General features: G+C 38.4%; 1 protein-coding gene across 3 annotated transcripts in view; it reads right to left on the bottom strand.

The window, feature by feature from the left end:
- Nucleotides 1-24,511, bottom strand: part of NYAP2 (neuronal tyrosine-phosphorylated phosphoinositide-3-kinase adaptor 2) — a 261,272-nt gene that overhangs the window by 67,430 nt on the left and 169,331 nt on the right. For all 3 annotated transcript variants that reach the window (XM_038573975.1, XM_038573976.1, XM_038573974.1), the window contains one exon: nt 3,751-3,957. In XM_038573975.1, coding sequence (XP_038429903.1) covers nt 3,751-3,957 — 207 coding nt within the window. The remainder of the gene's footprint in view (nt 1-3,750; nt 3,958-24,511) is intronic.

Raw genomic sequence — 24,511 nt, 5'->3', positions numbered from 1 at the left:
GGGCATGATCCTGGATCCCGGGATCGAGTCCCACATCGGGCTCCTTGCATGGAGCCTGCTTCTCCCTCTGCCTGTGTCTCTGCCTCTCCCCCCCCCCTTTGTGTGTGTATGTCTCTCATGAATAAATAAGTAAAATCTTTAAAGAAGAAGTTCAATTAATTGTAACGCTCTTTAGAGTGTTCATATTGTTGTTGTTGTTTTAAGAGAGAGAGAGACCTAGGCAGGAAGGGGCAAAGGGAAAAGGAGAGAGAAAATCTTAAACAGGCTTCATGCCCAGTGTGGAGCCTGACATGAACTCAATCCTACAATTCCAAGATCATGATCTGAGCTGAAATCAAAAGTTGGATGCGTAATGGACTGAACCATTCAGGCATCCCTTGAGTGTTCATGTTGAGAGTTTCTCTGGTACATAAGAAACCCTAACTTACACTAACATTATTATATATGGGACTCTACATTTGCCCCTGCATTTCACATTTCATTTTTGTTTTTTAAGATTTTATTTATTTATTTGTTTGTTTGTTTGTTTATTTATTTGAGAGAGAGAGAGAACATGAGTAGGGGCAGGGGACAGGGAGAAGCAGGCTCCCCACTGATCAGGGAGCCAGATGTGGGGCTCCATCCCAGGGCCCTGAGATTATGATCTGAGCCAAAGGCAGCCAGTTAATTAACTCAGTCACCCAGGTGCCCCTCACGTTTCTTTTAATAGAGATACAAAAATGTCTTTATCAAAAATGTACCAAAAATCTCTTCTTCTTCCACCTTTATCTACATCTTTTGTCATCTAAGATGGACAGTGTGAGGGACTGAAGATATTTATGTCATTTCTTCTGGTCAGTAGACAATTTACTGCCCTACAAACAGAGCTGAAAGATCCAGGAAAGCAGATTTTAGATGTCGTAAAGCAAAAGAGATGCTTCGGGAGTTTGCAGTGGAAGAAAGTGAAAGTATGTTATAAATTCTTTTTACCCTCTAAATTTCTTGGAAGAATCACATCAACGTGTCAAAAACACATTATAGTTTGCCCATTTTTATGCAGCTTTCCAAATATTCAGTCAAAGTTTAATGTGGACCATCTATATGTTTTGTTTTCATTTATTTCACAGCTCCTTCTTCTTTGGCCTACACTTTGAAATGTTTGGATTTCCCAGGGTCCAATCTCCATTTCCTTTTTGTCTCCATTTCCTGCTCTTCTAGTTTAGAATCATCCAGTCTTAGGGTTCTAATCACCCCCAAAGGTCTCTAGCCTAAGTCTATCATACTGCCAAATCTCTTTAGCTCCGGATCTGTAATTCCAAGTGTCTATTAGCTTCTTAGATGTCCCAGAGCACTTCCACCCTAACATAGTCAAGAATTAAATCCTAACTTTCCCACCTTAACTGTGGTGCCTAGCTCATATTGATGATGTCTATTGTAGTAAATAGTCTCCCAGTCACCCCTTCTTGAAGCTTTGGTGCCATCATGAATCTTTCACGATGAAAACCGAATTGTATCACACCCATCTTACAAATCTTTAAGTGACTACAAAATATCTAATACATAATGTTCCAAACCCATAGCTATGCTGTGGCGGATACTGTCCGCTGCTTAACACTGTCTTCCCCTTATCCCTGAGAATAGACTGTTGCTTTCATTTCCAAGTGGAGGCAGAAACTTCTTGATTTAAGAGAAAGAAGGGACCCCTTATACACTCATGGAAATCCTATTCCCCTTCACTGAGTGATGAGTCCAGAGGACATGTTTCCCAGTTTAGATCAACTAGATGAAAGGGACTGTTTGCTGGGGCATGATGCCCAGAAACATCAGCTCCTCATGAAAGAAATCATCAAGGATAGCAGAAGGGCAGAGTCAAAAAAAAAAAAAAAAAAAGGTCCCTGTGTCCTCCATGACATCACTGAACAGCAGGAAAATACCTGGAACTGCCTACCTCTAGATACAGGGCTAGGGGAGTTAACAGAAGCCATTATTACTTAAGCTACTGTTAATCGGCATTTTGTTGCTAAAAGCATTTCTAGGTAATACACGGGCCCTTCAGGATTCTTGCTTTCCAGGACCAACTTATTTTACAGTTTCTTTAGTCAGTCTTCCAAACACACTATGCTCTAACCCATAGGATTTTAGGTGTTAATCCAGAAGGCAGACTTTTTCTCCATCATCTTCCTGGTGAGAAGCTCTTGATGTTTCAAGCTCTAGTTCAAACGTTACATCCTTAAGCAGTTACTATTTACCCACCCAAACCCCCTGACTGCTCTTGCCAAAATCATCTGCTCCCAGGAAAAATGCATTGATTTCTCTTTTGTTTCATATCTTATTTGTGTATGACACATGCCATAGTGATGATCAGTCTTTCTCTTGACTTTGAGCATCTCGATGCAAGGATGTCTTATTCATCATTGTGATCTCAGACTCTAGAACGGTGGCTGTTACACAATGGCCACTCAGGTAATGCTTTTGGTTTTATATCTCTGGTCACAATAGGAGTACATATTATTCATATTTTGGGGGTCTAGAACCGGTACAAATTTAAATAATTAAACAATACTACTGATAAGCCTAAAATTAATCCTAAATCCCAACTGAATAGTGACACCAACCTTGTTTGGGAGAGGTGTTTTTTTCTACACAATATAATTTGTTCCCTATGTTTCTTTTTATTTTTGACAAAATGCACGCATCTTCTACATACCTATGGCTATTTAGACTTTACCAACAAAAAGTAAATTTTTACTTTCTGCTCAAGTCACTTGTTTCTTCTCCAAGATTTTTATGGCTCCATAACGAAAAAGGTAAGTTACACTTTAAGTATGGGGAAGCTACTGCTCGGTTTCTGCTAGGCCCTATTCTAGAAACATTCTTTCCCAAATACAGAGATCATTCATCCGGTTCCAATTTTAACTTGTGCATGACTGCCAGAGAGAGTCCACAGGCTAAATGCATGTAAAATTGCTTTCCAAGATGAGTATCAGAGTTGAAAAGAACATTAAAGGGTTGGTCTTTTCTTCAGAACTCTAACATTCTTAAGGGATAAAAACCTGAAAATGACAGGAGGTTGCTTGATCATTTGTTTTTTACTTCAATTGACGGCTCTCTGTGAGTCCATCAGGTAGATTAATCACTTCAAAGCAAACATATGTGGCTTTTAGAATTTTGATGTTTCATAATGTTTATCTATTAAAAATGTAAAATTGCATTGCAGATTTTAATTTCAACTTGCGAAATCTAAGGGGGTATTTGATTCGAATGTTCTAACTCTTTTGACTCAGATCCAGAAACTTAGTAGCATGCCCACAGTTCAGCTACAGCATTCAGATCATCACGGTATATGCTTCCTGCTATCTGCTCTCTCTATTGCCTTCAGACATTTTTTGTTACATATTTATCCTCACTTTCATTTTCTGCTCATTTTTTCCCAGTTGCCTAAAATCTCTTTTGAAGCACAGAAGGCATAAACTCTACATCACTTAAACTTTATAAATTAAAACTGCTTCCAATGAGGGCTCTGGATGCTTTTGAAGAAATTTAGTACAAGATGTTTCGAGCTGTCAGAGGCACTTCATTGTACAGCTCCTAGAAGCACTATTCACTACTCTATCATCCACGTGAATAATGCTCCCTGGAGTGGTGCAACATATTAGCTCATCCCTTTGTGTGAAGGGCTACTTATGCTGTCTCCGTGAGTAGAGACAGTTATATCTGTGGTTATGGTTCTCTAAGTGATAATTGCATCTGAAAGATCATTATTTTTCTTACCTGAGCTGTGGTTTCCTGCTAACAAGGTGGGGCTCACAGAGCATCTTCCCATTCTACTGGTGACCACAGGCGGTCCTGGTGTTCCATCCCATTCCTGAGCTTTGATAGGCTCTCTGGAAGATGCCCCATGATGCCCTCTTTCTTTGCTGTCCAACTTTGGTAACGGCTCCGTGCTGTGGCTTCGGACTTTGAGTTCCTCTGTCGATTCTGTGTATCAACCAGAATTACATTCCGTTAAACAAAAGTCACATCCTTCCCAGATCCCTTTAAAACATTAAAGAGTGACTTTCTAAAATGCTTTCGATATATTTTTGTCAACTTGGAAGTGGGTTGGAGATTACAACATTTAAATATAACAGGGACAGAGAGCATGTGGGGCCTTCTTTTCTGAGTAGTGCAGGTTAATATCACCAGGAAACAGTTTTCTCCTTGGAAGAGGAGAACCTCAATGAATCTTGAGTCTTTTGGTAACTATTGTGCTCAACTTCAAGGAAACTTCTAAAGGAGCATGTTAGACTCAAAGTCTTAACTGTCTCATCATCTATTCATTCTACTACCTACTATGAATTCATGAATTCAGTCCACCACTCTGCTAAAACTGTTTTTGCTAAGATCACCTCTTGCCTTCTAGCTGGCAAAACATTTTTAAAACATTTGACAACTCTTTGACTACTCTCATGTATATCTTCAATTCTCTTGGCTTCTATAAGCACCCATCTTGCTTGGTTGTATTCTACATTCAATACCATGTCCTTGTCATTCATATGTTCCCTTCCTCTACTCATCCCTTACATGTTGTCCCCAAGATGCTAGCTTAGCCATTATTCTTTTCATTATTTCATATATATATATATATATATATATATCCTTCCTGTGATTTTATCTTCCAGGATTGATAGTGATTTCTAAAGATTTTATCACAAGCCTGGATCATTATTCAGAGCTTTAGACTCACTTAGCCAACTGCCTGCTGGGTGAGTCCATCTGCATGCCCCATGGATCACATTTAACATCTAAGGCATTGGACTGACACCATTTCTTACTAAACTAATAGTTCCTCCTGTCCTGTCCAGCTAATGCTGGATACTTATCTTTCCCTTCTTTTAACTGGTACTCCCCAAATCTATCAGTCTGCAGATTCTACAGATTTTATTTATGAATATCCTGCTTTGCCTTCTGTTGCACTTTGTATCACATCTACCTCAATCACTTTGGTTCCAACTTTAATCATTGCCCTTGAATTATTGTAGCTTGTCTACTACTCTCAATCCTTGCCTCTCTGAAGTCTGAGCTCCATATACTGCCAAAATGATCTGTTTAAAATGCAAATCTAACCAAGTGTATTTTTCAGCAAATGGAAGTAATAGCCATTCTGTTACACATATACATAAGTGTTTAAAAACACATGTAGTAAAGATGGTTTATGAGCAATAACCACTTGCTACGTTCAAAACAGTGTTGTCTCAGGAAATGGATGTGATAGCCATTCTATAATGCACATGGAGAAGTGTTTAAAAACAAAAACAAACAAACAGAAAATGCAAACCTGTTTATCATGTACCCTTGACTAAAATCCTTCCTGAAGCCTTCTACTACCCACCGAATTATGTCTAATCTCCTTATCATGACCCACAAGATTCCCCACTATGCCACTCTTCCCTTTCTCTTTGACTTCATTGCTTCCCTCCTGAACATTACATTCAAGAAACACTACTAAATTGGTTGAACCTTCTTCCTCCCCACTCCATCTCCAACAAAACAAGGCTGTTTTTAGTGCTACTATCTTTTACCTCATTTGCTTTGAATACCTTTGTACTTTGTCTTTGCTCGGGGAAGACTCCTGGGTCCTGGTTACTCAATTTAAGTATCCCTCTGAGGTCTCCTCCACCCATATCCCCACCCCATGCTGGGATTTGGTCATCTCTGCGTTGACATTGTCTTATAATATCTTTCCACGTATCTGCTCTTTTCAAGAGGCCCTGAGTTCTTGGAAGCAGGGACTATGTTTTGTCTTGCTTAGTTTAGCTTTTATCCATTGGTGTCTTTAGCACCTTCAATACTGCTCAATAGATATTTAATTAATTAATTAATTTAGTACGTTTCTCAACTCCTCAGGCATCTTTCTGATGTGTGTAGGAAATACAACGTTCCTAATGGAATAAGAGAATGGAGCAAGTGTTATAAATGTATTAAAGTGGCACAGAGCTAATAGTATTTTCCAAAATCTGATTATATAACAATCACAGGTTGTAAAATTCACCAGGTTGAAAGTTTCATTCAAATGAGGAATCATTGGGAAAGACTGCAGTGAAAAAAATAACTGCAATGGTTCAGAGAATCTGTATTTTGATTTCGTTACATTTAAGTTCAAATACTCATCAACTGTCATCAGTGTGAGAATACAAATGTCCCACTTTGGTTCCCCATTACCTGAAACTGTGAGGCAGAAACAGAATAGATTTGTAATGCAGTAAGAAGCCTTAGGTGAGGCCATCTGAGTGGCTTAGCTTTGCAACCCTGGCATGGTCATGGACCAGTAACCCATGTCACTGAGCACTTGGGTTCTTCTCTCAGGGCTTCATTTTTCTTACCTACAAAATAGAGATAATACCAGCCTAGTCTAACCTCTCCCATTTAATTTGAAGGATCTAATGATATTCTACATTTTAAAATATTTTAGAAACTCAGCAGTGCCACACATATAAAAGATATTATTAATTTAAATAAATAGTAGCCATTTGTTCTTTATGAATTTATTTCATCTTTCTACATTTGGACTAGATAAGAGAGATTGAAAACACAAATGGAAAATTGCCAGACCCCTTATAAAAATAGAACTCCAACCCATCATCTACAGTAATGAGCCCAGAAATCCAATCTACTTTTCTTAAGTCAGATTTACAGAAAGTCAGGCTACTATCTCTAGCAACCAACCCAGGCAGCCTAACAATAATCTCTGTAACAGTTGGCCCCAAACAGCCAGGATTTAATTAATAACTGACAGCTTCTGGAATTGTTGCCTCTGCTTCCAACATAGGACCACCGGAGAAAATCAGATCTGCATCCTTATCCAACCACATAGGATCCCCTCCTGGTTGGCCTGCTTGCAGCTTCCCCATGCCAGCAGCCTCCATTTGGGGCAGAGCTGAAGTCTAGCCTCTTTCTCACTAAGTTTTTCTCCCAAAACTTTCCCACTCTTCTCCCTGCCTTCAAATCTCTGCTATTGTAAATAATGGTGGCTAACTGCCTTGCTGGAGCAAGCTCTGAATAAATAGCCTTTGCCAGTTCTCCTTTGTTTGCTCTTCATTTATATGCACATTGCTATAGTCCTTTCCAGCTCCAAGAAGCTACGCAGTTGTGTAAACACATGTCATGAATATTTTTTTGTGAGATAAAACTTAAACCAGGAGGGTAGTCTTATAATAACAACCTCAGAAAGATTCCTGGCCTTTACATGGGCCTCAAATAAGCCTAAGTCCCAGTTACACTAAAATCAAATCTAGAAAGCAAAAATATTTAAAAAGTGATACATTCCAGCATAATAATTACAGCAAGACAATTTAACTAACACTTGCTTTTCAGTGCCCTGAGTCAAATGGAATAAAACCAGTAGCAGAAAAGAACATCATAGACAATTTCCAAGCTGTTTATTCACAGTTTCAAGGAAAATGTAACTCTGGCTTCCAAATGTCACAGCCTCAAAGCCTAATGACCCATCTGTTTCCCTTTACCTTCCTTTCAGATTTCAAACAAAACATTGAAGATACTTGCTTTCGTTATCAACTTCTGTATTTTTTTCCACTACCCATATTCAGCTTTTACACTCTCTCTCTCATGCACACTAGTCTTCTTCCACTGGAACTGAAACTTATCAAGCTAACAAAATGCTTATGCATAACATTGGATCCAATCTCTTTCCTGCAGGTTTGGACAACATTTTAAATATGAAAGGCTGAGGATGTGTGTCAAGGCACCTTCACCAACATCAATTTCTTTGTTCTCATTCAAATTACTTGCATACACATACTAGGGAAGTGTCACTTAGGTCTCAAACCTCAACTCAGTAAAAGCCCAATACAGCTTTGGAAACAAAAAGGAGACTTTTTCTTTTTCTTTTTTTCTTTCTTTCTTCCTTCTTTGTGTTCAAGTCCCAGAGGTTAGTCTTCAGTGAATTTTGGCAGATATATTTAAGGAAACTTGAACAAAAGGGTGGAAGATGTCGTGCTACTCGGAATTGCACCACTATACCTTATCGTCTGCCTCCTAAACAGAAGGAAATCATGAAAGTACTATTGAGAATTTTATTTGGGAATAAATCTAGTTTCCTACAGATATTCAAAAAAGCTTCCTATAAGATGCACTTTCTAAATAAAATAATGTGAAAATCTTCAACATAGCTGTTGCAAGTAAATGGAAAGCAGACGATCAGACTAAGAAATATGTACAGTAAGACGTGTTGAGGGACTCCTGGGTAGCTCAGTGGTCAAGCATCTGCCTTTGGCTCAGGGTGTGATCCCGGGGTCCTGGGATCTAGTCCTGCATTGGGCTTCTTGTGGGGAGCCTGCTTCTCCCTCTGCCTATGTCTCTGCCTCTCTCTCTCTCTGTCTCTCATGAATTAATAAATAAAATCTTTGAAAAAGACGTGTTGAAACCTCAAAGAAATTTATTCAGAGGAATCAGGAGGTATTTATCCATATCCATATACTTCAATGTTTTCTTAAAGCCTGAAAAACAAAATTGATTTTACTACCATAAACCTTGCTGGTAGATATCAATCTTGGGTCCTCTGGTAAATTTCTAAGTGGGACCTTAGTTCTTTCAGATCTAAGTTCTTACAGCCTGAGCACGTAGCATAGGGCCAACTATACGGAAGGTGCTCATATAGCTAGAGGACTGAGTGTCCTCTATTGATCCAAAATCTGATTCTCACATTGAAATCTGATCTTGAGCTGAAATCTTGCTGTGAAAAATGCATGCATATTTCATTACATTTGTCTTTCAGACTCTACACTCTGCGTATTATTGTCTTAAACTTCTTGCGGCACTCAAGTTAAAGGACAAGTAAAGATAAGAGACTAGGAGCAATCTTTTCATGACCAAAATATTCTCTTCATGCTTTCAATCTCATCACGCTTCATGCTGCTAATTCTGAAGTTCTTTCTCAGAGTTTCCCCTCTTTATGCTGTCTCTGGACCTACTCTTATCTCTCTGGTTTCTACCTTACTCCTCCCTCTACATCCCTTCCCTGGGGGGGGGGGGGGTCCTGGGCCATCTAGAAGGACTTGGCTTCCCAGGTTGGATGGCTTTCACCAGCACATCTGTCCCCCATCAGATACTGAGTTTTCCCAGCTTCTCTGACCCACTCTTCCTCAACCACATTTACTCTCTAAACAGAAATGGTACAGAGGAGGAGCATGGCTCAGTGGCTCAGTTGGTTAAGTGTTGGATTCTGGATTTCTACTCAGGTCATGATCTCAGGGTTGTGGGATCCAGCCCCACGTCAGGCTCTGTACTCAGCATGGAGTTTGCTTGTCCTTCTCCCTCTGCTCCTCCCCTGTTCTCTCTCTCTCTGTCTCAAATTAATAAATACAATAAAAAAAAAAGAAAAGAAATGGTACAGAGGAATCGTATAAGTCTCAGAAACTTAAAAATCCCTCTGAAGCTCTAGAGACAAAGAAAACACGATTGTACTGAAGGACCTTTATGTATGGCCATCTGCGGGACTGCACACATTAAAACAGACAGCATTATCCTCTTTCCAGACTTGCTTCTTGTCTGGCTAGGAAGATCATGTAGTTGATTTATATGTCTAGTTCCCCCACCAGACTATAGCAGCTTCTTAAGACTAAAGACTATATCTTTCATGTTGGTCCTCAGTATCTAACAGAGCCCTCAGTGAGAACTGACAGGATGCATGAGTGCATGCATGCTTCACCCAGGTTAGTTGGGTGAATTAGCCTTCATTAATTAGCCTTCATTCCTGGATCCAAGCCCATTGATGGCCATGACACCGCACAGCCTCTCCCTCCTACCTCTCCATTCTCACCTGGCTCTCAGGCCATACCATGAACCAATAACCCTCAATGACAAACATGAGTTAGCTAAAATTATTTTTGTTTACCTATACGTATAGGTTATGTTTCTAACTGACATGCTGGCAGATCAGAAAAGTTATTTGCCTGGGAAAATGAGTATTATTTGGAAATATGGCCAGTCACACTATTTCCTGGAGGAACACCCTTTCTTTCTTTTTTCTTTCTTTTTTCTTTTTTTTCTTTCTTTCTTTCTCTTTCTTTCTTTCTTTCTTTCTTTCTTTCTTTCTTTCTTTCTTCTTTCTTCTTTGTTTTTCTTTCTTTCTTCTCTCTCTCCCTTCCTTCCTTTCTTTTTTGCAATATGTAAGAATTAACTTGCCATATCATTTAATTGCTTCTATGAACATCTAGATGATTCAGATGATTTACACAAGAGGCTTTTATGTATGTGGTTTGTGACTAGTTATTTCTGAAATTTCACCCTCTCACATAGGGATCCCTTGGTTACAAATGAACTTGGTGGCTGGTAACAAAGGGACCAAAGTTTATACAGCTGATGAGCATTTGAGCTTCCTGTGGACAAAAAAAAAAAAAAAAAGCTTCGGGAATTATCCCCTCCTACTGGCATAATCAGCAGGATCAAAGTCCCTCCATTCTATTCCAACTGCTGAACAATGGAAATAATGAAAGGTGATCGAGGCAGATTAATTAGGCAGAAAAAAAACTGCACCTTGGAAGTGCTGAAGGAGGCACTGAACTAAATTCCATTATCAGATGATATTTGATTCAATCATCAAATTTAAAGCTGAAAGAGACCTTAGAAATCAGTGTCAAGAGCTCATGAACAGTAAGGTGTGTATATGTCATTACTGAGCTGGCTGGCTGCCTTTGGGAGGAGAGCTCCAGGGAGGGGAGACTTCCCACCTCATGGGAAAGTTTGGCTGGCTTTTGAACATCTTTAATTGCTAGAAAGCTCTCATACAGAGCCCAAGTCGGCCTCCCTCCAAGCACCACCATTTGCTGGTTGTTGGTAGTCCGGTTTCTGGAGCAACTCAGAACTAGTCTATTTCTGTTTTTAAAGCAGACATCCTTTAGAATCCAGAGTGAGGCAATCAGTCTCCTGCTGCTCACCTCTTCTTCACTGTACAAATCTAGAACTTTCACTCTCCCGGGCACCCTGGCCTGGACACTAATTGCATATCATGGTGTCTTTTAAAACTGTGGTGTCTGGAGCTGCTCAGAGCCAGACAGCCTGACATGGTTTTCCTTAGAGTCCAGGTGAGAACTGGAGTCCTCTCTTTGCACTTCTGTTATTCCATCTCCCGAGTCTCCAGGGAAAAGAGGGCACAGGCTCCCATGTTTCCACAACAAAAGGGCACCTGGGACAGGGCCAATTTTCTATTTTTTATTGTTGCTTCTCTGTCATGTGAACTCTGTCGTTTGGGATCAGTTATGTCAATTCCAACATTTAAAGGATGTCATCTCTTCAAATATAAATAGACAAAGAACAATAGCTCAGGCATCTGGAGATTACATGGCTTTAAATAAAATTGAAAAGAAAGTCCAGGTTTGGGTGAAGAAGGCACTTCCATTTAATAAGATAGATGGGGCACATTACTTAACAAAATAATAAACTAGATGACACACACTGAAGCAGGAGAGGAAACACAAATAATCCTAACCCTTTACAGGTGTACAAACAGCTCAGAGTCTTAACACATCTTGCACAAGGTCACACAGATGGTAATTAGCAAAGACCTGATAAAGAGACAGGTTTCCTGGCCACTGCCCAGCATGTATCTCTCACCATAAGACATTGGAACTCACATACTGACTTATATTCAACAGTTTTTTTTTGTTTTTTGTTTTTTGTTTTTTTTTATGGTTGCAGGGAATAACACTTATCATAGGGTGCAATAACAAGTAGAATTTCAAACACCATGTTTGGTCTTTAAAAACTCTCAATTAAACATCCAGATGATTTAATTATTTGCCTTTCTTTTTTCTATGAAGGTGGATGAGGATTGTAGAGATACTGCCAAATTATCTCTAATAAAAAAAAAAAAACTTCACTGAAGTCATCGGGCACAGCTCAAATGTTGACATAGTTTATTTTTTTTTAATTCTTTTTTTTAATTTTTTTAATTTATTTATGATAGTCACAGAGAGAGAGAGAGAGAGAGAGGCAGAGACACAGGCGGAGAAGCAGGCTCCATGCACCGGGAGCCCGACGTGGGATTCGATCCCGGATCTCCAGGATCGCGCCCTGGGCCAAAGGCAGGTGCCAAACCGCTGCGCCACCCAGGGATCCCTTGACATAGTTTAGTAACAGTTTCTTTAAGAAATTCTAGTATTGCAGGGTAATGAGAGACATTTACCGAGAGAATGCAATCTGTACTTTTGTTCTTATAATGTAGAAGCTAAGGGACCTGTGGGCAGAGTCCAGTCAGATGCTGGCCAAATTTGTTCTCTCTGGGACTGCACTTAAACTATACAACCCAGCATTTCTTGCAGTGAGGAAGAGCCACATAACTGAGGTCTGGCCTTTAGAATGTGAGTACATGTGATGTATGCCACCTCCAGTTCAGGTCATAAAAATTCCCATGAAATCCCCTCCTGCTGGCTGAGACTTTTTTGAGGTCCCAGGTACTGGTGCTGGTAAAGTCACCAGATGGCAACTTTCCAATAACTGTGGGGAGAACTCTCCATCTTCCACTGAATCCAGTAATTGATTATCACATGCCTGGGACATTTGTCATGTCCTATGACATGAACAAGAGATAAACCATATTATATAAAGCCATTGAGGTTTTGTAGTTTTTTGCTATAGCAATTGAACTACCCTAATGTACACTTTAACTGATATTATTTCTCATTTTCTTTCCTATAAAATATAGTTTAAATACAAAATCCTTGACTTTCTACTGAGGACAATATTTTTATTGGCATATTGACAGAAAAATGAGGGGCAGAGAGATTGGTTAAATTGCCAAATACAGTGTAACCATTTGGCAGGCAATGCTTCTCTCTTCATTCTAATTGTAACAAAAATACTTCATAAAATTGACAAACACATTTTTATTGAGTATTTAATAAATATCTTAAATACTATGGTTTCAATAATTATATGCTGAATGTACAAGGGGAAGAATATCTAAAAGGATCATTCAAACAGCTTATATGTTTTATTTATATTCATTTGAATGAAGATAATGCCACACAATTCTTTTCACCCAAAATACTAGCAAAGAATGAAATCTCTGAAAATAATTTAAAAAATAAGACCTTTAAAAAATTTCACAAGTAAGATAGTGACTATATCTTTAATATAAAAATTATTTTGATATGAATTAGATAAATTTGGGAAATCTTCACAATAAATTAAAATATTTCTCAGAACCATTCTGGAGTGGGGTTGAGAATCTGGAGTCCACGCTCAGGTCAGTTCAATAAAACATCCTTCCTGAACCTTGATTTCTTCAAACAAAATTGTAGATTGAAATAAAGTATTTCTAAGTAATCCTCTTGAGTCTAAAATTGTATACATCTATAATGCCAAAGCTAGTACAAAAAGCAAAATAGCTCATGAAGATTCAATAGTATTACTATTTCTGTTCCAAAATATACCTCTGCTTTATATTTCAGAATGTTTTACATTTGTCAAGGTGACTTTTTTGTAGCTTAATTCCCCTGCCAGTCAAATCATAGTGAACTAGAAAATAAATTAAGAAAGCAAGCTCTTAAAAAACATTAATGAGTTGTTTACCATCGTTGGCAAACCTAACATCCAAATTTTTTTCTTGCTACCTGATGAGGAGACTTGAAATAAATAGGAGTCCTGGTTTTAAAAAATATAGATAATACCCTCAATGTTTTTCCCTGTTTCCTAGTTACTACTGGAAAAGCACAATGCCAGCTCTAAACAATGTCTTATAATGCCAGCAACAGCATGTGATGAAAGCTGCTATGGAATCTGTGGCTATTATGCATCAGATGTTGCACTATACTCTTTATAAATAATATTTATAATCTTTGCATAGTCTTTCCAGGCCTGTATAGTGATAATTTTCACTGTTCAGGAAACTTAAAAGTCCTGCTATGAATAAGTTCACCAGAGCCAGTCAGAGGTAGGTAATTGGAGGAATCAGGATTTGAACCCAGATCTCTCTGAACAAATAGCCACACCAGTGAGGCTTTGTTTGGTTTTCTCTTCTTCTCTTGGGATTCTCTTAAGAAGGAGAATTATTTACCTTATTTTAAAAGGTAATCAGGGACACCTGGGTGACCCAGTGGCTGAGCATCTGCCTTTGGCTCATGGTGTGATCCTGGGGTCCAGAGATCAAGTCTCGCATTGGGCTCCCCACAGGGAGCCAGCTTCTCCCTCTGCCTGTGTCTCTACCTTTCTCTCTGTCTCTCTTGAATAAATAAATAAAATCTTTTAAAAATAATAAAAGGTAATCAAAAAATTTTTAAAGCCCACCTTTCTTTTTTAAAAATTTGAAGATTCTGGGCAGTCCATTAAGTGTCTGACTCTTGATTTCAGTTCAGGTCAAGATCTTAAGATCATGAGATCAAACCTCCCCCAGGCTTTGTGCTCAGTGCAGAGTCTGCTTGAGATGCTCTCTCTCCTTCTCCCTCTCCCTCTCTCCTCCTTCCTCTCTCTCTCTTTCAAATAAATATATAAAATATTTTTTTTAAGCCAAAGACTTTTTTTTTAATTTATTTATTCATGAGACACACACACACACACACAGAGAGAGAGAGGCAGAGACACAGGCAGAGGGAGAAGCAGGCTCCATGCAGGGAGCCTGATATGGGACTCAATCCCTGGACTCCAGGATCCATGCTCTGGGCCAAAGGCAGGCACCAAACCGCTGAGCCACCCAGGGATCCCCAATATATAAAATATTTTAAAAAGGAATTAAAAAAATGAAGATTATATAAGCAAAAACATTAATATAATGAGATTTGGGAGAAATCAGTTGTCAGTCTAGATTGCATAGATTATGCACAACTCAGCCCCTGAGACACTTTAACATGCAAGTTATATAGAGGTCCACAGCAGTTTTAAGATTGGATTAAATTCCCACTGCACACTGTGTAATCCGAAGCACAGCTATTAAGTGATATTTATCAGTAACAGTGAAACAAGTCAGAAAACAAAGAACATGCATTTTCTTCAAGACTGCTTTTAGTAGTTACTCTGATATACTTTTTTTGGATTGCTTTGATTTAAAAAGGCAAGTGTAGAAAAATAATAATATTTTTTCTTATTATTATGTTCAATCCATAGTAAAATGCATATGTCTTGCTCCATATATATAAGCTATTTTTTGTGCCAGGCACCACGACAGTGAGAGACTAGAACACCTCTAGCTGCACGGGGTTCCTTTTCTAAGAGAGAGGAAAAAAAAAAAAACAATTTATAGGAACTAATACAGTATTAGAGCTCTGTAAGAGCAATAAGAAGAGATGATAGAGCACAATGAAATTATAATAGATGATTTTTCCTAGTTGAGAGGCCAAGAAATCTTGATTAAATAGTGATTTGAAGAATGGAAAGGGGAGGGGGAGGGTGGGTTAAATGACTTTTGCAAGCTAGGAGAAATGAAATATTCGTTTTTTGTGGGGTTGTTTTTGCATTTTATTTTATTATTAGTTTTCGGATATTTATTTAATTATTATGAGAGAGAGAGAGAGCTTGCATGGGCAGGGAAAGGGAGAGAATCTTAGGCAGACTCTTTGCTGAGCATGGAGACAAAAACAGGGCTCCATCTCATAATCCATAGATCATGACCTGAGCCAAAATCATGAGTCAGATGCTCAACTGACGGAGTCACCCAGGTGCCCCTAGGTTTTTTAATGTAAATTCTAGTTAGTTGACATACATTTCAATAGTGGTTTTAGGAGGAGAGTTCAGTGGTTCATCATTTACTGTAATACCCAGTGCTTGTCATAACAAGTGCCCTCCTTAATGCCCATCACCTATCTATCCTATCCCCCCACCCACTACCTTCCTTCAACCCTCAGTTTGTTCTCCAGAGTTAAGAGTCTCTCATGATTTGTTTCCCTCTCTCTCTCCTTCTCCCCTCCTGAATGTTCACCCATTTTGTTTTGTAAATTCCCCATATGAATGAAATATATAGTATTTGTCTTTCTTTTATTGACTTACTTAGCTTAGCATAACACACTCTAGCTCCATCCATCTCATTGCAAATGGCAAGATTTCATTCTTTCTGATGGCTGTGTAGTATTCCATTGTATCTATATGCTGTATGTTCTTCATCCAATCATCAGCCAATGGGCATTTGGGCTCTTTCCATAGTTTGGCTATTATTGATAATGCTGCTATAAACATCAGGGTGCATGTACCCCTTCGAATGTATATTTTTGTATCCTTTGGGTAAATACCTATTAGTGCAATTGTTGGATCATAGGGTAGTTCTATTTTTAGCTTGTTGAGGAACTGCCACACTGTTCTCTAGAGTAGCTGCACCATAATTGTTGAACACACATGGCACTTTCATTGGATGTGTCCTCCCAAAAGCTGATCCTGAGGTGGGAACTTCTAGCTTGACAAAAAAAAGCAGAAGCAAACACAATACTTTAAAAAGAATGGTGGAGAAGAACAATGGTTCAGGCTCCATGATAAGTTCAGACTATCTAGAAGAAAGCTTTTATATTAGGAAAGAATGGGGCCTAAATTTACATAGTTAAGAAGAAACAAATCAAGGAGGGGTTTTTTTTTAAGACTTTTTAAATTTATTCATGAGAGACACAATGAGAGAGGCAGAGATATAGGCAGAGGGAGAAGCAAGCTCCCCATGGGGAGCCCGATGCAGGACTTGATCCCAGGACCCTAGGATCATGACCTAAACCAAAGGCAGAAGCTCAACTGAGCCACCCAGGCATCCCTCAAGAAGGGTTTTGAGGGCAGCCCCGGTGGCACAGCGGTTTAGCGCCGCCTGCAGCCCAGGGCGTGATCCTGGAGACCCTGGATCGAGTCCACGTCAGGCTCTCTGTATGATGCCTGCTTCTCCCTCTGCTTGTGTCTCTGCCTCTCTCTCTCTCTCTGTCTCTATGAATAAATAAATAAAATCTAAAAAAAAAAAAAAGAAGGGTTTTGAGTGACAAGCTAGAGTTTGTATTTTTGAGGGTATGTGATGCCATCAGCATTGCAGGAAGATTCTCTCAGGGGAAGTATGCAAGAAGGACCAAGAGGAAGATATGTGAGGGTCAGAGGCTCGTTATTAGTACCATATTATCCCTGGGCACTTGAAATCCACAGAACTTCAGACATCATCATCTGAACATTACGATGCCATCAACTTCTTAAACATCCTTTTCAATGGGGTATATAGACATGGATGCAAAGATGTAGAAAGATGAAATATTTTATAGCGTATCTTTTTATAAACAAGTTTTAGTGTTTGCACTTAATGTAGATATACTAGATGAAGTTCACTTTCTGAACCTCAAAAAAACATCATATGTTTAATGACAAGAGAAATCACTTTTTACTAGCCCACCTCATTGTCTGGCCTTAATCTGATGTCAAAATTTAGAGAGAAAAATACCAGACAAGGTTATACTGAGAATTCATTAAGTAATTACCCTGAACTCAGAGTCAATTCTCTGCATATTAAAATCAGAACATAATTATGGAAAGTGTCCTTATTGTTCAACAATTCTTTTTTGCTTTAAAATAGTGCATAAAAATGCAAATGTCTCCTTATAATTTATCACATGAAATATTTATGGCCACAGCTCCTGGCGGCCCCTATAATGCCAATGGTGGGCTTTTAGCTCTTCCTTCTCATTTAAGACCTAACATTCTAAAGCTCATCTCACTCCCTCTACGTCCAGTACCTTCACATATATTATAGGGAAATTACTGGTAAAAATCACTTAGAGGGACAAATAGAATTCTGAAAACTTGGCAAAGAGAGTTTTAGGGTTATAAAATCTTTATAACCTGGATCAGGCACACATTTTGACTTAGGATGTTTTAAGATATCTACATCTTTTGACAAATTCCAAAATCATATGCCAACAGTTATAGAAGACCTGACACTAGAGTCATTCTTAAGTAGGACACAAGACAGTAAATTAACATAAAGCTAACAATCTAAAAAAGAATCTTCTTGGAGAAAGGAGGCCACAGGGACTCAAACATATGCGATTTTTACATTTTCCTCCTTCCTACTGCCCTAGTCACAGCAATGCTGAAGAGAGACTGTTATGGTACAAAGATCTCTGGATTTAATTGTTTGGGCAAGTTGACCCTGGTAATGGTTCTGCTATCATCTAGGTGACACTGCATATGTTTTCTTTCTGTGCTTTTTGTATACATCTATCAAATAAGGGATTTAGACCAGATCATCCTTAAGATATTTCCTGGATCTTAAATTTTATGGGGAAAAAATTAAAAAGAAGGGCCAAAACTTGAAATTATATGCTTGTTTCCTCAGTTTAAAGTGAAATGGAATTTGTATGTACTAAATACCTTATAGAACTGGTATTTGATGGATATGCCACCTACTGGAGCCCAGTGTTCTTAAGATTGCAATGTTGGCCTCTTTTAAGGAGGTTTTCAAACTAATTTATGATACCTTACCATGGGACAAAAGAGGGATGGTTTTACATTCAAGACATCCTTAGGTGCTGCCAATAGCATGAGCAATTACACAGCCAAAGTGCAGAAGAAACAATGCCAAGCCCAAGGAGAAGTAACAATAGTATGAAGGGAATGAAAGAAAAAAAAAAAAAACAAAACAAAACATGGCTATAACTTGAGTTGCCCTTTATGAGGTACTCAAGAGAATTTGGCTTTATGAGCAAAATCACTGCTTACTAAGACCACTGGGAGAAAGCAGACCAATTATCTATCAAATGGAAGGAATCCAAATTAACTTTTTCTTCTATTGGAAAAAATGTGGAATTCTACCAATGGCCTCTACAGCATTTCTGTTTTCATCTGTTTTCTTAGGCAGCAAAGTCAGAATAACCTTTTGAACAATAGTAGAGAAGAGAATCACTGGAAAGATCAAAACAATATTCCACTATTAGACATTTTATAGATTGGGAAGACTTTGGTTATGTAGGGCACTTTTATGTATCCTCAAGACTGAGTTAATGTGCACAGGAAATTACCATTAGGCATTTGGGATCAAAATTGATGTTTCTGTTGCATGTGTTATTGCCACATTTTTATAGAAATGGTTTAGATGTTGTTGGAAGATATAAAATTGGTGCTAATAATGCAGTGCATGGATTCATATGGCAATTTAGGAACCAAGTGCACAGGGTTCATACCTGTGAATGCCAAGATCTGGGAAGTCCCAACCCCAACATGGTGTAGTGTAAACAGAGCTGTCTTGGGTTATGATGCCCTAGGCACCAGTTCAAATTTAGCCCCTAATTGACAGGGAGGCCTTGGGCAAATTGCCTGCCCCTTCTGAACCTTCATTTGCTTCTCTTTAAATGAGGCATCTGGACTCAAGGATCTTCAAGTTTAGGATTCTTCTGATAAGTACCAGAATATATTCTGCATTCAAGATTCCCAGCCCCAACTGTATATTAGAAATTTTGGGGAACCTTCAAAAATATTCATGCCTGGGGCACAATTATATTACATTGCTGAGGCTGAGGCCTTGACATGGGTAAATTTTTTTTTTTTTTAATGTCGGTAATTTTTTAAAAGCTTCCCAAGATTTTCTAAAGTAAAGCCAGGGGTCAGAAACACTGTTCTACACTTAATGGATCATTTTTAGCAACATTTAATATACTTTTCATTACTCTTTTTGTAGCCTGCCTGAGTTCTCTATTTCCCTGCTTTTCCCTATTTTAGCTGAAAGCATTTTAATTATCTTTCCTTATACAGGATAAAGGGGAAAAATAGGAGCTAAACTATTTTATATTTATTAAAATTCCTTGAAAAATATTTTATAGATGGAGAAGAAAAATGTTTGACCACATCGAATTTTAAAACCATCACCATCATTTATTTATTCATTTGCATTACGATTGTTCCCCATCTTCATAAATAAGGGGAAACTGAGCTGCCAAAGCTAAGAGTCACACACAATCAGTGAGTGGGCGAGTGCGAATTTGTTGTTGAATTCTGACTCTTTTGTTTGACTTCTTCAGCTAGCCTGTCTTATAATTGATAAGGAAATCAGCAATTTAAGGAAGATAACTGACTGCTTTACATCACCTGCTAAACAATCATTAGAAGATACAAAGTCACTGATCTATGATAGCCACAAAACATCATACTTAATTCTCAGTGTTGTCTGTTTTCTATGCCTTTTTTAAAAGGTCATAGTTCTCTCTTTCAATTTTTGAAGGAAAGACAAGCTTTCCCACTAGTAGGTGGGAGGTGTGTGGGTAGTTGAATACTTGCACAGGTGCAATCAACTTTAATTAAGACTCAAATCACTTTAACAGGCAGATGGAAAAATGCTTCAATCTTCTTTAAAAGAAATAGGCATTCAGGCACTAAAAATATTAATGCATGGGAAGAAAAATATCATTTCCATTCTTCCTGAAAGATATAATTCTGAAAATACATTCATAACTGCTCCTGAAGCAAACACTAAATGCTAAGAAGAATAATCCCTTCATCACAAAGGGTATAAAGAATAATTAAATTCTATCAAAGCAAATGCAAAACATAGATTGTTAGAATCACAGTTACTAATGGCCATATTTGAGGGTTAAAAAAAAGTCATAGCTATTAAGGTTTCATAAGAAAAGCAAGGCAGAAATGTTAACCCTTTTAGGGGTAATATAACTGATGACTACAGAATTGAATGTATAAAGAATTGCATTTCTTGCTGATTTTAATTCAACAATTCTTTAGTTAAACATGTCCAGAATAAAGAAATTATGCTTGGGAATCACTGTTGGCCAATCTGGAATTTTTCAGTTTTCTTGTGGAAAAACTATATATATAAATTTGAAGAAGGGGAAAAAAACCCCAACACTTGCTTAGAAAAAGTATCTAATTAACTAAGTTTGGTTCCCCCCTCCAAAAAAATGGTATTTTAAATGAAGTTAGTCAAGAAGATCAAGTAAAGCTATAAGCAAAACCAATAGATACCTATTTAAATGTTGATTTCTTAATGTTTAGAGGGCATTCAAGAGAGCAGAACTCTTTTCAGATTGTCCTTTTACATAACATCCTATTTTTGCTCTAGTATTTGAACCTCTTTGGTTTTCAGATTGTCTGTAATATGAGGAAGTTAAATAAGATTTCCAAGGCTCAACAAATATTTTTTGAACACCCACTGTGTGACTCATGGCCTAAGGACAGAGAGTAGGAAGTTAAGGATCTGGTTCTCCACTTGTTCTCTTTGGAGCCAAGGAAGGTAGGGTACAAGAGTTCTCTGGAAGTTTCATACGACAGTATCATTCCACCTATTTTTCTTCCTCTTTCTTTTTTCTTCTTCCTTCCTTCCATTCCTTCCCTCCTTCCCTCCCTTCTCTCCTCTCTCTCTCTCTCCCTTCTCTCTCCCTCCCTCTCTCTCTCCTCTCCTATCTCCCCTCTCTCTGTCTTTTTTTTAGCTTACTTTTAGGTTGGGTGCATGTCACCTGCCCCCTTATTTCACCTTGGTATTATCTTTTCTTCACATTCGTGAAGTATCTCAGGAATATAGGGATTTATTTTTTCACCTTTTTATGAATTAAATGCAAATAAGACAGGACTTGGATTCGATATTATTCTTTATCTGTGATGTTACCAGTATTCTTTATTACCATGATGCCTTGTTTCATAAATTATCTGGTAGCTGACTTCTTTGTGGCAAAATCAATCTGAATGATGAATAAAGCCTTAGAAAATTCCAATATCCACTGAATGGGGGGGGTGGCTTATGGGTTTAAAAAAAAAAAAGAAGAGAAATAGGAGGAATGGGAGGAGAATAAGGATAGAGTAGTATTTGCAAGGCAAGATTCTTCAGCTGAGGCTATGATTACGCCTCAAACAAAAACCACTTGTCTGCTAAGGGTCATGAGAACCAGTCCACTGGAGTGGATCAAAGATGCCCAGGCCTTTGTGAGCTTCAGAACCTAAGGAAATGCTGCAACCTGGACCAGGGAGGGCAGAATAGCACAATGTAGAGGCAAGGGACAGAGAAACAATGCCTTTCTAAAATGCTGAGTTCTAGGGGCAGCTGGGTGCTTCAGTCAGTTGACCATCTGACTCTTGATTTCAGCTCAGGTTGTGAGATGGAGCTCCACATCAGACTCTGTGCTGGGCGTGGAACCTGCTTAAGATTCTCTCTCTTGGGGGCACCTGGGTGGCTCAGTCAGTTAAGTGTCTACCTTCAGCTTAGGTCATGATCCTGGGGTTCTGGGATCAAGCCCAAGTTGGGGGGTCTCTGCTCAGCGGGGTGTCTGCTTCTCCTTCTCCTCATTGCTCATGCTCTCTTTCTCTCTCAAATAAATAAATACATACATCTTAAAAAAAATAATCTCTCCCTCTGCCCCTTCCCTCGACTCAAGGGCATGTGGTATCTTTCTCTCTCTTAAAATAAAGGAATAATAAGGTAAAATAAAATGCTCAGCTCTAAATCTGTCTTTTTTTTTTTTACACCATTGATATCTTTGTAACTATGTTTTTGGTTGCCAAATCTTCCCTCATAAGGCATCCTCCTCATGAATAATTGTACCTCTCATCTTGATTTGAATTCTTAGGTATTATTGCCTAATGTTTCAAAATAAAAAATTCTAGCACTTGGAATAGTGCCTGGCATATTTTAGAAACATGCAACAAATGAATGAAAGACTGAATGAACACATATATGTGGCTAAAATGTTTGTGAATTAGTAGCATCAAAAATTCCCCAAATACTTAGGAATAAACTTAACCAAGGGAGTAAAAGATATGTGTACCCTCAACACTATTTCTTCCATAAATTTTACAGGTTCACTCTTCTCTAGTTTAGGATTCTGGAATTTAGCATGAGGCCATCTCTCTAGTTTTGTTCCCTTATGTGACTTCAAACCCTTTATATGTCTGCATGTTAACTCTGGAAGGGAACTTGCCTGATCTTCAGTAGGAACTGCTCACCAGGAGGAGCCCCAATATGCTTGCTGTGATGACTACTGCTTTTCTGTCTAGCTGGGTATGATTCTTGGTCCCATTTCATTCCCTTCAATTCAGGTATCTAACAAAGGAGCCTCCAAAAAAGTTTGCTATATACCACATGTCTTACTTTCAAAAGCCTTAGAACATAGGTGTCTGAAGACCTTACTCTTAGTAGATTCTATTTTGCTCCCCTGTAGGTTATATCTGAATGTAAGTGGGTGCACTTTAGGGTTTGTTTTCCTTTTCTCAATCCCAGACCTAGGGGGTTTCTGTTCATTTGAAGACACCACAAATTTAGCTGACACATGGGCTCACAATCCCCTGGGGCACAAAACTCAGGTTTGGCTTCACTTATCTGGTTCAATAGCTTCCACAGTCTTCTCTATTCTTAGAAACTAACTTTTAAAAAAAATAAAGAAAGGGAGAATACGGAAGCCCAGGGAAACACATTTTAGACCAACACGGATTAGGAGCTGGACTCCTTAAATGTTGGCTGCTTGTGAGTCTCCGTAAGTATTCCATTGATTTCACATGGAAGTAGGTCAGGGCTGCTTTTAAGTGGAGAAGCTGCATGCTGCAGGTTTCATTTTACTATGAGGAGTGAATATTAAAAATTGATGTGCAAAGCAAACCTCTGCTTAATTAGCATCTAGATAAAGACTTTACTGGGAAAGCCATGGAAGTTAATAAAAAATGAGAAAAGTGACAAAGAAGCATTTCAACAGCTATTTATTTCTGTGTCGTAGCCTCTCATTTATGAGAAATACTGTGGATGGTCACTCCATGCCTTGCCTACTTATGAGAGTTAATCTATATTGAGGACGTTAGCATTCTTTCTGTGTCTGTGGCTATCCTCAGAATTCTGTACAAAATTTAAATGTTTGTTGTTGTTTTCTGGCATTGAATTTTTCAAATTCTAACCCAAAACTTTTTAGCATGTTAACTGACCACTTAAAAAAAAAAAAAAAAAAAAGTCTGTTTAATCTACTTAGACACAACACTTTTGACAGTCCTCCATCTGCATACCAAATATTTTTTATATTAAGCATTTTGAGTCTTCTTGGTTTCTAATTAATTCATTGGTTAATACCTCTGCCTTTCTGGCAGCAAAATTTCTATTTTAAAAAACAGACCATTTTTAACCAGAAAAAAATATCTATTACATTTGAAAAACATGTTACCTCCTCAGCTGTAGGGACTTTTTTCTTTTGCTGATGAAAAAGGCTTCTTTCACAATCATGTTGTCATGTTGCCTGACACTTTGTTTTGTTTTAAAGGTTTTATTTATTTATTGAGAGGAAGTATGAGCAAGGGGAGGGGCAAACGAAGAGGGAGAAGCAGAGACCAGTGTGAGCTCGATGCGGGCCTCCATCCCAGGACCCTGGATCATGACCCAAAGCCTCCACCTTCAAGGCTTAGATATCATTCAGTAATATGAAAACAGCCTGCCCCCTGTGGGAACAGAGAATGGCTTACATTCTCCCCAGTGCCTGACGCTCCTCATGTCAGATATTGGATGAGCCACTTAAGATGTCAGATCCTTTATCCAAGCCTAAGTGAAGAGAGTTATAGGAACATGGAATCTCTGAAAATTTAATTCATTTTTGACCTTAATTCATTTTTAATAAAATATTTA

This window comes from Canis lupus, chromosome 25 (genome assembly GCF_011100685.1).
Source record: "Canis lupus familiaris isolate Mischka breed German Shepherd chromosome 25, alternate assembly UU_Cfam_GSD_1.0, whole genome shotgun sequence".
NCBI classification, from domain to species: Eukaryota; Metazoa; Chordata; class Mammalia; order Carnivora; family Canidae; genus Canis; species Canis lupus.
This window is presented reverse-complemented; position numbering and strand designations above follow the sequence as displayed.